This window comes from Salmo salar, chromosome 15 (genome assembly GCF_965601325.2).
Source record: "Salmo salar chromosome 15, fSalSal1, whole genome shotgun sequence".
In the NCBI taxonomy this organism is placed as follows: Eukaryota; Metazoa; Chordata; class Actinopteri; order Salmoniformes; family Salmonidae; genus Salmo; species Salmo salar.
In genome coordinates, this window is record NC_138305.1 from 3,630,001 (window position 1) to 3,646,716 (window position 16,716).

At 45.9% G+C, this 16,716-nt stretch overlaps 1 protein-coding gene across 2 annotated transcripts in view; it reads right to left on the bottom strand.

Annotated features, from left to right (window-relative positions):
• LOC123727174 (amyloid-beta A4 precursor protein-binding family A member 1) overlaps positions 1-16,716 on the bottom strand; it is a 103,340-nt gene that overhangs the window by 12,369 nt on the left and 74,255 nt on the right. Inside the window, exon 3 of one of the 2 annotated variants that reach the window (XM_082961552.1) lies at positions 77-1,978. In XM_082961552.1, the coding sequence (XP_082817678.1) occupies positions 77-1,888 (1,812 nt within the window). In that variant the 5' untranslated portion in view covers positions 1,889-1,978. Of the gene's footprint in view, positions 1-76; positions 1,982-16,716 lie in introns of both variants that reach the window. The other variant, XM_082961551.1, reaches the window with a different exon arrangement.

Genomic DNA, 16,716 nt, shown 5'->3' on the forward strand with positions numbered 1-16,716 from the left:
CGCCTCCTCTCCTTCATCTGCACTTATCACGCACACACAAACACAGCATTAGCAGTCTGTATAAAGCACTACTCACGTCGCCACCTAGTGAGGGCTGCAGGTCACAACACTCAGCGGTGGGGCTCAGGTCCTGTCTCATCACCCAGATGGGCTCTTTAGGTTCATCAGGGGTATAGGGTGACCTCACCGTCCTGGTCTTCACCTCTTCTATGGCCTCCTTGATGTCCTTTATGGCCAGGGAGATGGCGTCTCTCTTTTCACGACTGTTACGAACCCCAGACCAGTCGTCAGATTCTGCTGGGGGTGGGAAGCATTCTTCTTCACTCTCATCTCCCTCTCCTTCTATCTCTCCTTTGCGGTATGTGGAGTCTGTGGGCGCATCGGATTGAGAATTGTGAGCGTGTTCGGATTCGGGCCACTCTCCCTCCTCTTCCTCTCCTCCTTCCATCATGTCTTCTTCCTCTCCTCCCTCCCGAAGCCCGGCGGCAACTCTCTCCAGACTCTGAGAGCTGAGACTCTCTCTGACCTCAGCTACGATCATGTCGATGTCCTCTTCCCCGTCCTGGTCGCAACTGTCTGCCCGTGGGTACGGAGCAAACTCCGCCTCCTTCTCCGGGCTGTCCGACTCCCCGTCCGAGCGTTCATCGTAGTGGTGGAGCCGTGACCCCACCGCCTCCTGCTGTCGGTAGTCCCCGCATCCTTCCCGCCCCTCGAACAGACGGAACCCCGCCTTCCTCTGCTGGAGGTTCTCATTGGCGTCCATAGGCTCTGCAACCTTTGCGGCGGAAGAGGGAGCGTCGCCGATCTCCTCGTAGACGTGTTCTGTCAGGGAGTAGTCGTAGGCTTCGGAATACGCCTCATCTTCTGGCTCCACCCCTTCCTCCACGCTGCTGTCCCGCCTCCCTGTGCTGCTGGCCCCTCCCTCACGGCGGTAGAGAGGCTGGGTGTAGACGTAGTTGGAGTAACCTCCTCCAGGGTTCAGCGTTTCCTCTGCCTCCTCCTGACTAGGGGGTCTCCCAACGTCTGGTAGGGGTTCCCGGGGTAAGGGAGGGGGCTGAGGGGGGTAGTTGAGGTTCAGGTTGGGGTGGGGGTGTTGTTGCTCTGACTCAGCACTCTCTGTGTATCCTTCTGCCTCTGGGCGAAGCGTCACCTCGTAGGTACCGCCGTCGTCCTCCGCCTCAGGATCTAGTACCATGACGGCGTCGCCCTCCGCCCGGTCTGTGTGTGTGTGGAAACCGCTTTCCGTGCTAGCAGAACGAGCTAATGCATAATCATCACCCTCTCTCTCCCTCTCTCTCTCCCCCTCATCCTCCTCCGGCTCATCTGGTTGTGGGGGTAGAGAGTGAACAGGCTGTGGGCCTGGTGGAGGTGGTTGTTCCTCCTCCGGCTCATCTGGTTGAGGGGGTAGAGAGTGAACAGGCTGTGGGCCTGGTGGAGGTGGTTGTTGTTGCTGGGCCCTCTCAGCCTCTCTCTGCTGTCTCTGTGTGTGTCTCTGCTGCTGTGCTCTGAGCCTGGCCTCACTGTCCTCCTGTCTGCGGTAACGTGTCACTGCAGGTCGCGGGATGGGCTGAGACTGACCCTGGGCCTGCTGGGGCTGAGGCTGGGGCTGCTGGGGAGGAAACTGGGCCCCCTGGTGCAGCTCTGCCTCTGGCTCCTCTGTTGACCTCCGCTGTGGGGCTCCTCTGATTCTGCTGCCACCTGCACCAGGGGCCTCATTATACCTCCTGTAGCGCAGAGCTGCGTGGTTGTTGTTTTCACTACTATGGTTGCTAGGCTGCCGGGGCCGCCTGGCAGTGTTGTTGTCGTGGCGTCGGCGTTGAGGAGGGGGCAAGTCGGCTTCCACGTCCTCGCTCAGTTCCTGGCCTAACTCCGCCTCCTGGGGGTTCATGGCTGCCTCGGATTGGTTGAGAGGAAGAGGGGGGAGGGGTTTAGGCAAAATGCATGGCCTGCCGTCGAGGGGAAGACAAGCAGCTCAGATCTTCTGAGGCAAAGAGAGAGAGAGAAAGACAGAGGAGATAGTTAGAACACTATTTTAATCCAGCACATGCTGAACTGAGTTAACAACAAAGTGAACGAATGAATGACGGAGTACAATATGACATTTTATGAAATAGTTTGGGGAATGGCCTCGTCTCTGAGGAAGGATCCTCTGAGCCAGATGATGTGATGGCAGGTAGTTCTATGCGGGGCCGCTGGCATCGAATACCTGCTGGGGAAAAGGATTTCTAATGGCGGCCTTAAGGTTATTATAGCTGGTGGAGGTGGATGGTGGTCGAAAACTTTTGCTGGAAAGACAGTAAGTGAGAGAACAAGGGTAAGTTGACATAGAAATACATTTACTCCCATTGGTTGAGAGAGAGGAAGGTGATAATTGCCAGCGAGCCCATAGGTTAAACAGCACATTTGAGGAATGGGAAAGGTGGATAGTTAGTCAATTATACAACTGAAATACGTCTCCCGCATTTAACCCAACCCCTCTGAATCAGAGAGGTGTAGTGGGCTGACATAATCAACATCCACGTTTTAAATACCTTGCTTAGGGGCAGAACAACAGATTTTTACCTTGTCAGCGCAGGGATTCGATCCAGCAACCTTTCAGTTACCAGTCCAACACTCTAACCACTAGACCACCTGCTGCCATGTGTGGAATGTACATTATTGTTCTGTGATTACAGGCTATAAGGTAAATAGGTGACTGACATGCCACACATGGCTAATAGGAAAGAGGAGAAGAAACTGATGATGATGATGATGATGATACGTTTGTATTCATTTCCACTATGAATACTAGGATACAAAGTGAATTATATTATTCTTACTGGATGAAGTTAAACAAGCATAAACCAGCCTTCCTGATTGAACTTGATCAGCCTTCCTGATTGAACTTGATCAGCCTTCCTGATTGAACTTGACCCGCCTTCCTGATTGAACTTGACCCGCCTTCCTGATTGAACTTGACCAGCCTTCCTGATTGAACTTGATCAGCCTTCCTGATTGAACTTGATCAGCCTTCCTGATTGAACTTGACCCGCCTTCCTGATTGAACTTGATTAGCCTTCCTGATTGAACTTGACCCGCCTACCTGATTGAACTTGATCAGCCTTCCTGATTGAACTTGACCCGCCTTCCTGATTGAAATTGATTAGCCTTCCTGATTGAACTTGACCCGCCTTCCTGATTGAACTTGACCCGCCTTCCTGATTGAACTTGACCCGCCTTCCTGATTGAACTTGATCAGCCTTCCTGATTGAACTTGACCCGCCTTCCTGATTGAACTTGACCAGCCTTCCTGATTGAACTTGACCAGCCTTCCTGATTGAACTTGACCCGCCTTTCTGATTGAACTTGACCCGCCTTCCTGATTGAACTTGACCAGCCTTCCTGATACAAACTGAAACTCAATTTTAAAAGGATATTAGTCACTTTTATATGAAAATGAAAGTTCAGTAAAACAATTTCTTTACGAGGAAAAACCACAGTGTCTCATTACTGAAACCTTCATCAATCGGAGCATGGAGTTTTTAATGCCATAAATCATGAGACAGCTGGACCACAGTAACAACTTCATAGACCTACTCACTTACCCTCTGTTGAAGATGCGTCCAGAGCTCTCACCTGACACCCACACACACACACACCCACACACACACACACACACACACACACACACACACACACACACACCACACACACACACACACAGAGGCAGATCAGCGTGACTAGGATCAGTCATAAAGAAATATATATAACTCAAACTGTGCATACTAAATCAAATCAAATCGTATTGGTCACATACACATCCACAAAATCCTTACTACCACCAACACCAGACAATCAGTTCATCACTGAAAGGAATATAGGACCTGTTTTGATCATGTCATTGCCTAGACTGGTCAAAGCTTTATTTAAACCGTTTGAATTTGAACTACGACATGGAAAGTGGACCACCCTGCTACAATACTGAAGCACTCTGACTGGGACCATTTAACCCTCATACTACTGACTGGGACCATTTAACCTTCATACTACTGACTGGGACCATTTAACCCTCATACTACTGACTGGGACCATTTAACCCTCATACTACTGATTGGGACCATTTAACCATCATACTACTGACTGGGACCATTTAACCTTCATACTACCAACTGGGACCATTTAACCTTCATACTACCGACTGGGACCATTTAACCATCATACTACTGACTGGGACCATTTAACCCTCATACTACCGACTGGGACCATTTAACCTTCATACTACCGACTGGGACCATTTAACCATCATACTACCGACTGGGACCATTTAACCCTCATACTACTGACTGGGACCATTTAACCCTCATACTACTGATTGGGACCATTTAACCATCATACTACTGACTGGGACCATTTAACCCTCATACTACTGACTGGGACCATTTAACCCTCATACTACTGACTGGGACCATTTAACCATCATACTACTGACTGGGACCATTTAACCATCATACTACTGACTGGGACCATTTAACCCTCATACTACTGACTGGGACCATTTAACCCTCATACTACCGACTGGGACCATTTAACCCTCATACTACCGACTGGGACCATTTAACCCTCATACTACTGACTGGGACCATTTAACCCTCATACTACTGACTGGGACCATTTAACCCTCATACTACTGACTGGGACCATTTAACCCTCATACTACCGACTGGGACCATTTAACCCTCATACTACTGACTGGAACCATTTAACCCTCATACTACTGACTGGGACCATTTAACCCTCATACTACTGACTGGGACCATTTAACCCTCATACTACTGACTGGGACCATTTAACCCTCATACTACTGACTGGGACCATTTAACCATCATACTACCGACTGGGACCATTTAACCCTCATACTACTGACTGGGACCATTTAACCTTCATACTACCGACTGGGACCATTTAACCTTCATACTACCGACTGGGACCATTTAACCTTCATACTACTGACTGGGACCATTTAACCCTCATACTACTGACTGGGACCATTTAACCCTCATACTACTGACTGGGACCATTTAACCCTCATACTACCGACTGGAGTAATTTAACCATTTAACCCTCATACTACTGACTGGGACCATTTAACCCTCATACTACCGACTGGGACCATTTAACCCTCATACTACCAACTGGAGTAATTTAACCCTCATACTACCAACTGGAGTAATTTAACCCTCATACTACCAACTGGAGTAATTTAACCCTCATACTACTGACTGGGACCATTTAACCCTCATACTACCAACTGGGACCATTTAACCCTCATACTACCGACTGGGACCATTTAACCCTCATACTACTGACTGGGACCATTTAACCCTCATACTACTGACTGGGACCATTTAACCATCATACTACCGACTGGGACCATTTAACCCTCATACTACTGACTGGGACCATTTAACCCTCATACTACCGACTGGGACCATTTAACCCTCATACTACTGACTGGGACCATTTAACCCTCATACTACTGACTGGGACCATTTAACCCTCATACTACTGACTGGGACCATTTAACCCTCATACTACCGACTGGGACCATTTAACCCTCATACTACTGACTGGGACCATTTAACCATCATACTACTGACTGGGACCATTTAACCCTCATACTACTGACTGGGACCATTTAACCCTCATACTACTGACTGGGACCATTTAACCCTCATACTACTGACTGGGACCATTTAACCCTCATACTACCGACTGGGACCATTTAACCATCATACTACTGACTGGGACCATTTAACCATCATACTACTGACTGGGACCATTTAACCCTCATACTACTGACTGGGACCATTTAACCCTCATACTACTGACTGGGACCATTTAACCATCATACTACCGACTGGGACCATTTAACCCTCATACTACTGACTGGGACCATTTAACCATCATACTACCGACTGGGACCATTTAACCCTCATACTACTGACTGGGACCATTTAACCCTCATACTACCGACTGGGACCATTTAACCCTCATACTACTGACTGGGACCATTTAACCCTCATACTACTGACTGGGACCATTTAACCCTCATACTACCAACTGGGACCATTTAACCCTCATACTACCGACTGGGACCATTTAACCCTCATACTACTGACTGGGACCATTTAACCCTCATACTACTGACTGGGACCATTTAACCCTCATACTACTGACTGGGACCATTTAACCTTCATACTACCGACTGGGACCATTTAACCTTCATACTACTGACTGGGACCATTTAACCATCATACTACCGACTGGGAAAATTTAAGACACATACTACCATTTAACTTTCATACTACCGACTGGGACCATTTAACCTTTGTGACCATTGTGAGTGAGTGAGTGTCAGCCTGTTGCTGTCTCTCCCTCCCTGCTCCCTGTCATTCACTCTCACTACTGCGACTAGAGCGTCACCTTGCTCTGCCTCCTCTCCCTCGCGCTTTATCAGCTCTGGTTAATAAAGTAGCTTGAAGAATGACTTTTCTGCTGTTTCCATTACTCGGATCAGACCAGGTCTGGATCCGACCAGGTCAATACGGGACGGGTCTAGTTGTCCTCGGGTCCGTTCAGAACTGGTTTCTATATTAAACTAATGAATTGTCCATTTTAGAACGGGTCCAACTTTCTGGACTCTTTAAGACCTTTAACAGACACACAGTCAGAGCACGCATCTCTGGTAACCATGGTGATGGTCTCCCTTGACAGTGGCTAGGCGAAGTGTTCAGACTGCAGCAAAAATGTCTACCTGCACACACACACACGCAGGTGGCATGCAAACAGAACACACACACACACACACACAGGCATGTAGGCTGACACTCAAACATACAAACACGCCAATGTGTATGCATGCTCACACACACACGTACATACACAGACAGACACACAAACATAGACATACACATGTCACACACACTCTCCCTCCCTAGGGACCTGCCAGGTCTTACCCGCAACAACAAGAGGAAGGAGAAAACAATCGATGGTGACATACCAGGAAAAAGAGAGAGACAGAACAGCTCTATATCCAAATGAAGGAGAGGCTGCAGTAGAATGAAACAACAACACTGTGGCAGTCCAGAGAGATGGTAGGAGGGGGAGAGAGAGATGGAGAGAGAGAGAGAGAGAGAGAGAGGGTAGGAGGGGGCGAGAGAGCGAGAGAGGCAGAGAGGGAGAAAAAGGATGGGAGGTAGGAGAGAGGATAGGACGGGGAGAGAGAGAAAGAGAGAGAGAGGGAGAGAGAGCGAGTGCAGCGAGAGAGTGGGGGAGAGAGGGCGAGAGAGAGAGAGAGAGGGGGAGAGAGGATAGAGAGAAAGAAATAGATGGAGAGAGAGGGAGAGAGAGAGAGCCTGCTGAAGTGGGAAAATTGACTGCTATCAATTTACATACTACAGAACATGATCGATCTGCCTGCTACTGCACTAAATCTAGGAGGGGGCTTTCAGATGAATAAACAGACAGGAATAAACACACACACATCAGTTCTGACGCAGTCTTTCATCCATATACAGCATGAACAGCAAACAAAGGAGAACATATACACATTCTGCAACCCAATCACTAATAGCTAAGATAGATGAATGCATAAAGTGTGCTGTACTCGTGCCCTCAAATATACATGCCAGAGATAGAGGGAGGGCACCACAGCAGGGTACCAGAGCAGGGTACCACAGTAGGGTACCTCAGCAGGGTACCTCAGCAGGGTACCACAGCAGGACACCTCAGCAGGGTACCACAGCAGGGTACCACAGCAGGACACCTCAGCAGGGTACCACAGTAGGGTACCTCAGCAGGGTACCTCAGCAGGGTACCTCAGCAGGGTACCACAGCAGGGTACCACAGCAGGACACCTCAGCAGGGTACCACAGCAGGGTACCACAGCAGGACACCTCAGCAGGGTACCACAGTAGGGTACCTCAGCAGGGTACCTCAGCAGGGTACCTCAGCAGGGTACCACAGCAGGGTACCACAGCAGGACACCTCAGCAGGGTACCACAGTAGGGTACCTCAGCAGGGTACCTCAGCAGGGTACCACAGCAGGGTACCTCAGCAGGGTACCTCAGCAGGGTACCACAGCAGGACACCACAGCAGGGTACCACAGCAGGGTACCACAGCAGGGTACCTCAGCAGGGTACCACAGCAGGGTTAGGGTATGTTAGATGGCTCTGATATGCTGCTGTGAAGGAGGAGGCTGAGGATACTGCATGAATATTTCATCATCATTACTGGTCTGAAGTTTCACCTCTATACTGTACTGGATGGAACCCGTCCTTTTAATATTTCATCACACCTTGTTTCTCCATACCTCTTACCCCTCCTCACCCCTCCTCACCCCTACACTCCCTCATTCTCCATCCTCACCCCTATGCTCCCTCATTCTCCCTCCTCACCCTTACACTACCCCCTTACCCCTCCCCTCACAACCTCAAAAAAGTGACAGAGCATCAATTTACAGATCTTATCAGACCAGAGCCTGAAAAGACTACATTCCATGATGACCTCTTACCCCTCTCTCTTCTCCTACCCCTGAGGTTCTGAAGTGACGTCCGACCCAGCAGGAATGACTGAGAGAGGTTATCTGTAGCCAGAACAACCTACTGTAACCTCCAACCTGTCTGCCAGTCTCGCTGTCTCTCTCTCAATAGCAAGGCTATGCTCACTGAGTCTGTACATAGTCAAAGCTTTCCTTAATGTTGGGTCAGTCACTGTGGTCAGGTATTCTGCCACTGTGTACTCTCTGTTTAGGGCCAAATAGCATTCCAATTTGCTCTGCTTTCGGTTCATTCTTTCCCGTGTGTGAAATAGTTATCTTTTTGCTTTCTCATAATTTGGTTGGGTCTAATGTTGTTGCTGTCCTGGGGCTCTGTGGGGTCTGTTTGTGAAGAGTACCAGAACCAGCTGGCTGAGAGGACTCTTCTCTCTGTAAGTGAGGGCTTTGTGGTGGAATGTCTGGGCATTGCTTCCTTTTAGGAGGTTGTAGATTTGTTGATAACTAGCAGGCATAGTCCTAATTCTGCACTGCTGGCATTGTTTGGGGTTTTGAGTTGTACAGAAATTATATTTTTGCAGAATTCTCTACTTCTCTCTCACTCTCCTCTCTCTATTTCCTACCCTCTCTACTTCTCTCTCTCTCTCTATTTCCTTCAATCATTCTCTCTCTCGCTCTCTTACTACAGAAGAATAACACAATTCAGTCCTAGCCTCTACAGTGCTTGAGGTGGGGCTGAGCAGCTTCAAAGAATTGGTTTATTTGAAAGTCTGAATATAAAGTGCTTTTTAACATCAGTAAATAAGTGTATGTTACAAAGGTACTGCAACACCCAACTGACATGTACAGATCGTTACCTCACATATGTTTCAGACAACACCCTTTCATTGAATAAACCATCCTTTAAACACAACACTGCAAATTACACAATTTCATTTCTGAATGTGGTGAAGCCTCAATACTGTCATTTCAGACTCTTTCTTTATATATATCACCTTTATTGAACTAGACAAGTCAGTTAAGAACAAATTCTTATTTACAATGACAGACCAATGCTCAGGGAAAGAACGACAGATTTTCACCTTGTCAGCACTGGGATTCGAACCAGCAACCTTCCGGTTACTGGCCCAACGCTCTAACCACCAGGATACCCGCCGCCCCAACGAGTGATCTCTCTATCAGCCCATCAATCACCACTCATAACGACTTGTCTTACAGTGTTCCGTCAACAAAGATTTACCCATAATTCCGGTCGAGTATGTTGCATTCATTCCCGTGCTAAAGGAGCCATTGAGAGTTATTCATTGACACATGTAGGGTAGTACTGAACACCCACACACGTGCATGCATGCGCACAGACGCACACAAACAAAATCGCATTTGACTCCTGCATCCGGTTGGAGAACAGGGAATTATTCCATTCTGTGAGCGGTGTTGAAACTTACGTTTCATCCCTCCACGTGAGAATAAATTGCCAAGCGTACTTCTCCTGGCTAGCCTAGTTTACGTGAAAATGGCTAACGCAGGTCTAACCGGAGACATAAAAAGAAAGATTATGACATGGAAACAGGTGGTGCGCAAGTGAAATCCCCGGTTTGGAAGGACGCTGGAGTCATTGTGGAGGACAACAACTGGTAGATAGATGCGCAGCCAGCAAAATGTGTAATCAGGTATTTGTTTACAAGAGGCTAATTCAGTTTATTATCAGCTAATTATGACATGAATTCAGGCTTTCGTTCATTTAGAACCATAACCAGGCCATATTCAGATTAAACTAGTGCGCTGGTAATACTTTGAGTAGCATAGACTATAGCCTACTAAACACATCTATTTTAACAGCCTATATTCTATTCTGGGAATAGTTTATTTACGTTTTAATTAAACTATATGATTACCTAAACAATATTGAATGTAAAGGTCTTGTTTTTTTATGTCAACTAAAGGCTTCATTAGGTAAGAGGAAAGCCCTTATTTCAGAGCGATTTGAGTTGTCAATGTGCCGCATCTCCTTGTAAAAATAAAATATGCATTTTTTAATTCATGGCATGGTATCCTTTTATCTAAGTGTTGAATAGACATGCAGACAAATTAATTCATGCAAGGAGGGGACTAATAGACTACTACTCTGGCATCATAAAAATATTTAAATAAATAGATTTTATTTGGCGGGTCACTGATCGTCTCTGGGAAGAATTCTATGAGGGTGGGTCGGGTTGCGAAGAAAAATCTGCCATGATGTCGGATATCCGGTGGGGCTCTGAATTGATGTGGCCGGTGTTGGGCGGGTGCGGCTCCAAAAAAACGGACTTCTGCAGGATTAAACATACGCACACCCGAGCCGTCGCTAAACAATGGATTTACTAATTCCCTCTGTCTTTCTCTGTCTGATTTTTCTCATTCCCACTCTAGCTCACACGCTGACTCACTGTCATTAATTATGTAATTAAATTACTCTGCCTAGAGAAATCACCTATGAGGCGGGGAGAGAGGGGGAGCTGGAAAGAGAGAGATATGCAGTGATAGAGAAAGGGAAGAGGGAGATGGATAGGGAAAGAGATGAAGCTAGAGTGAGCGACACAGAGAAAGAGAGCGAGAAAGAAAGGGAGATGGATGAATAGAAAGAGAGAGGAAGAGATGCTTGATGATCCTAAACTCTGATAACTAAAAAAACATGACTGCCTCTCTCAATTAAATTCAATTCAAATGGCTTTATTGGTATGGGAAACGTGTTTAAATGGCCAAAACTAGTGAAATAGATAAAACAAAAGTGAAATAAACAATAACAAATTTACAGTAAACATTACACTCACAAAAGTTCCAAATGAATAAAGGCATTTCAAATGTCATTATGGCTATATACTGTGTTGTAACAATGTGCAAATAGTTAAAGTACACAAGGGGATTTATAATGGTGTTTGTTCTCCACTGGGACCCTGTTCTCATCACAACAGGTCACACATCTTGCTGCTGTGATGGCACACTGTGGTATTTCACCTAATAGATATGGGAGTTTATCAAAATTGGATTTGTTTTCTAATTCTTTGTGGGTCTGTGTAATCTGAGGGAAATATGTGTGTCTAATATGGTCATACATTTGGCAGGAGGTTAGGAAGTGCAGCTCAGTTTCCACCTCATTCTGTGGGCAGTGTGAACATAGCCTGTCTTCTCTTGAGAGCCAGGTCTGCCTATGACGGCCTCTCTCAACAGCAAGGCTATGCTCACAGAGTCTGTATATAGTCAAAGCTTTCCTTCATTTTGGGTCAGTCACAGTGGTCAGGTATTCTGCCACTTTGTACTCTCTGTTTAGGGCCAAATAGCATTCTAGTTTGCTCTGCTTTTTTGTTAATTAGTTGACACATTGGAAATAATTATCTTTTTGTTTTCTCATGATTTGGTTGGGTCTAATTGTGTTGCTGTCCTGGGGCTCTGTTTGTGAACAGAGCCCCAGGACCAGCTTGCTTAGAGGACTCTTCTCCACGTTCATCTTTTGTAGGCGATGGCTTTGTTATGGAAGGTTTGGGAATCGCTTCTTTTTAGATGATTCTGGATTTTGATAATGAGTGGGTATCGGCCTAATTCTGCTCTGCATGCATTATTTGGTGTTTTACGTTGTACACTGAGGATATTGTTGCAGAATTCTACATGCAGAGTCTCAATTTGGTGTTTGTCCCATTTTGTGAATTCTTGGCTGGTAAGCAGACCCCAGACCTCACAACCATAAAGGGCAATGGGTTCTATAACTGATTCAAGTATTTTTAGCCAGATCCTAATTGGTATGTCAAATGTTATGTTCCTTTTGATGGCATAGAAGGCCCTTCTTGCCTTGTCTCTCAGATCGTTCACAGCTTTGTGGAACTTACATGCGGTGCCGATGTTTGGGCTGAGGTACGTATCTTTTGTTTGTGTGCTCTAAGGCAACGGTGTCTAGATGGAAGTTGTATTTCTGGTCCTGGCAACTGGACCTTTTTTTGGAACACCATTATTTTTGTTATACTGAGATTTACTGTCAGGGCCCAGGTCTGACAGAATCTGTGCAGAAGATCTAGGTGCTGCTGTAGGCCCCCATTGGTTAGGGACAGAAGCACCAGGTCATCAACAAACAATAGACATTTGACTTCAGATTTTAGTAGTGCAAGACTGAGTGTTACAGACTGTTCTAGTGCCCTCGCCAATTCCTTGATATATGTGTTGAAGAGGGCTTAAGCTACAGTCGTGGCCAAAAGTTTTGAGAATGACACAAATATTAATTTCCACAAAGTCTGTTGCTTCAGTGTCTTTAGATATTTTTGTCAGATGTTACTATGGAATACTGAAGTATATTTACAAGCATTTCATAAGTGTCAAAGGCTTTTATTGACAATTACATGAAGTTGATGCAAAGAGTCAATATTTGCAGTGTTGACCCTTCTTTTTCAAGACTTCTGCAATCCGCCCTGGCATGCTGTCAATTAACTTCTGGGCCACATCCTGACTGATGGCAGCCCATTCTTGCATAATCAATGCTTGGAGTTTGTCAGAATTTGTGGGTTTTTGTTTGTCCACCCGCCTCTTGAGGATTGACCACAAGTTTTCAATGGGATTAAGGTCTGGGGAGTTTCCTGGCCATGGACCCAAAATATTGATGTTTTGTTCCCCGAGCCACATGGTTATCAATTTTGACTTATGGCAAGGTGCTCCATCATGATGGAAACGGCATTGTTCGTCACCAAACTGTTCCTGGATGGTTGGGAGAAGTTGCTCTCGGAGGACATGTTGGTACAATTCTTTATTCATGGCTGTGTTCTTAGGCAAAATTGTGAGTGAGCCCACTCCCTTGGCTGAGAAGCAACCCCACACATGAATGGTCTCAGGATGCTTTACTGTTGGCATGACACAGGACTGATGTTAGCGCTCACCTTGTCTTCTCCGGACAAGCTTTTTTCCGGATGCCCCAAACAATCGGAAAGGGGATTCATCAGAGAACATGACTTTACCCCAGTCCTCAGCAGTCCAATCCCTGTACCTTTTGCAGAATATCAGTCTGTCCCTGATGTTTTTCCTAGAGAGAAGTGGCTTCTTTGCTGCCCTTCTTGACACCAGACCATCCTCCAAAAGTCTTCACCTCACTGTGCGTGCAGATGCACTCACACCTGCCTGCTACCATTTCTGAGCAAGCTCTGTACTGGTGGTGCCCCGATCCTGCAGCTGAATCAACTTTAGGAGACGGTCCTGGCGCTTGCTGGACTTTCTTGGGCGCCCTGACGCCTTCTTCACAACAATTGAACTGCTCTCCTTGAAATTCTTGATGATCCGATAAATGGTTGATTCAGGTACAATCGTACTGGCAGCAATATCCTTGCCTGTGAAGCCCTTTTTGTGCAAAGCAATGATTACGGCACGTGTTTCCTTGCAGGTAACCATGATTGACAGAGGAAGAACAATGATTCCAAGCACCACCCTCCTTTTGAAGCTTCCAGTCTGTTATTCGAACTCAATCAGCATGACAGAGTGATCTCCAGCCTTGTCCTCGTCAACACTCACACCTGTGTTAACGAGAGAATCACTGACATGATGTCAGCTGGTCCTTTTGTGGCAGGGCTAAAATGCAGTGGAAATGTTTTTTTGGGATTCAGTTAATTTGCATGGCAAAGAGGGACTTTGCAATTCATCTAATCACTCTTCATAACATTCTGGAGTATATGCAAATTTCCATCATACAAACTGAGGCAGCAGACTTTGTGAAAATTAATATTTGTGTCATTCTCAAAACTTTTGGCCACGACTGTACATCCCCGTCTCACCCCACGGACCTGTGGAAAGAAATTTGTTTTTCTTTGCCAATTTTAACCGCATACTTGTTGTTTGTTTACAATGGATTTTATAATGTATGTTTTTCCCCCCCAACACCACTTTCCATCAATTTGAATAGCAGACCCTCATGCCAAATTGAGTCGAAAGCATAAGAAGACTTGCCATTGTTTTGGTTTGTTTGTCAGTTAGGGTGTGCAGGGTGAAATACGTGGTCTGTCTAGAAGGGATTGAATTTGTTGTTGCCTAATTGTTTTTTGGTAGGTTTCTACACTACTTTCCTTCCATCTATTGGGTTGAGGTCAGTGATAAAGTAATCTACAGTAATACTGCCAAGGAATGAGCTGTAGGTGTACCTACCGTAAGAGTCTCCTCAAAGCCTACCATTGACTGTGTACAGACCCAGCATACGACAGAGCTGCAGGAGTTGTGACCTGTTTTTGTTGGTTGTTTTGTCATAGTTGTGTCTAGGGGAGAATGCTGTCACCTCCAGGTAGGTGTTTGTCCCCTTGTCCCCCTGTGTGCTGAGGGTGACAGTCACCACAGACTAGTACATGTCCACAGGCCTGGAAATGGTTGATCTCCCCGTCTACGGTGGAGAAGCTGTCATCGTTATAGTATGGGGATTCTATTGGGGGGGGGGGGGGATATAGGTAGCACACAGGAGGACATTTTTCTCTGTTGATCATTTCCTCATTAATTTCTAGCCAGATGTAAAATGTTAATGTTATGACTAATTTAATACAGTAGGTTAGGTCTGCTCTATGCCTAATTAGCATACCCCCCTGAGTCTCTACACTGTTTCACACCTTGTAGTTTGGTGGATGGGACTACCAGTTCTCTGGAACCTAGAGGGCAACCAGTGGGTCCATCTCCTCTATCCCATGTTTCTTGTAGGACAAACACACATCAACACACACACTATTTGGGTGTATAATAATATATAATAGGATAAGAAACACAGATCTACCTAGTCTCTATGTAAATGGCTTGTTGTGAGCAGTAAGTGTTTGTTTTTTTACAATGACTGGAGTATCTGTACGGTGTCTGTCTTCAGAGACATCCCTCTGCTTTGGTTGCTTTTTCATTAGTCGAGAAGACAGTTGGTGCTTTATTCCCATTGGTGGACAGAGGTTTCTGTGTTAGACTTTCTGGGTGCATCTCAAAGTCCACACCTCACATCCTTTCCTTGAGATCCCTGAGATGAGAGGAGGAAGCGTTGTTTGACTATTGAGATCAAAGAGAGGAGGTCATGTTAGACTATTAAGATCTGTCCCGTGTTAAAGTCATTTCCTTCACCTGCCGTCCCAGAGGGAGATATTTACTGAGCCCATTCAATCCGGCCCACGGGGAAAACGATGTCAATCGACATTGAAAAGATGAAAACCAAATGGAAACTGTAGACATGATAATGGACCTATATTTTTTTATTTACCTTTAATTAACTAGGCAAGTCGGTTAAGAACAAATTCTTATTTTCAATGACGGCCTAGGAACAGTGCCTTGTTCAGGGGCAGAACGACAGATTGTTACCTTGTCAGCTTGGGGATTTGATCTTGCAAACTTTCGGTTACAAGTCCAACGCTCTAACCACTAGGCTATAGACTTATAGATTTAGACTCTTTACTTTGTCTAGCTTGATAAGTCATTTATAGTCTCTTTACTCTGTCCAGCTTGCTAACAGTCATTATAGTCTCTTTACTCTGTCCAGCTTGCTAACAGTCATTATAGTCTCTTTACTCTGTCCAGCTTGATAACAGTCATTATAGTCTCTTTACTTTATCCAGCTTGCTAACAGTCATCGAAACGAAATTTAGACAGACAGGGAGCATCGAAATTCCAAAAGCGATGGATAAAGGATTTTTTTGACGGCAAGGAAAAATAATACATTTTTAGTGCGACCCTCCGGACCTCGATGAAGACCGAATGACCTCGGGGCAAAATGAGTTTGACACCCCTGTCCTAGAGGAACTTAAGGCAGGACTAAAGACATGTCACAGACAGACAGACACACACCCCTAGAGGCACTTAGCTCAGGCTATATTCATGTCAACAGCTGGCATCAGATCAGAGGTGACTGATGACAGTAACACAGTGCACTGCCCTGCCACAACAAACACTACCTATTAACATCAGAGACATTATCTTAGAGCAGCGGTTCCCAAACTAGGGGTTGCGACCCCATGTGGGTCACCTGATATGAAAATGGGGCCACGGGAGAATATCCAAAATCCTCCCCTCCAACCCCAAAAATATATCCAGTGCATTTGGAAAGTATTCCGACATCTTGACTTTTCCCATATTTTGTTACATTACAGCCTTATTCTAAAATTGATTAAATCGTTTTTTCCCCTCATCACTCTACACACAATACCCCGTAATGACAAAGCAAAAA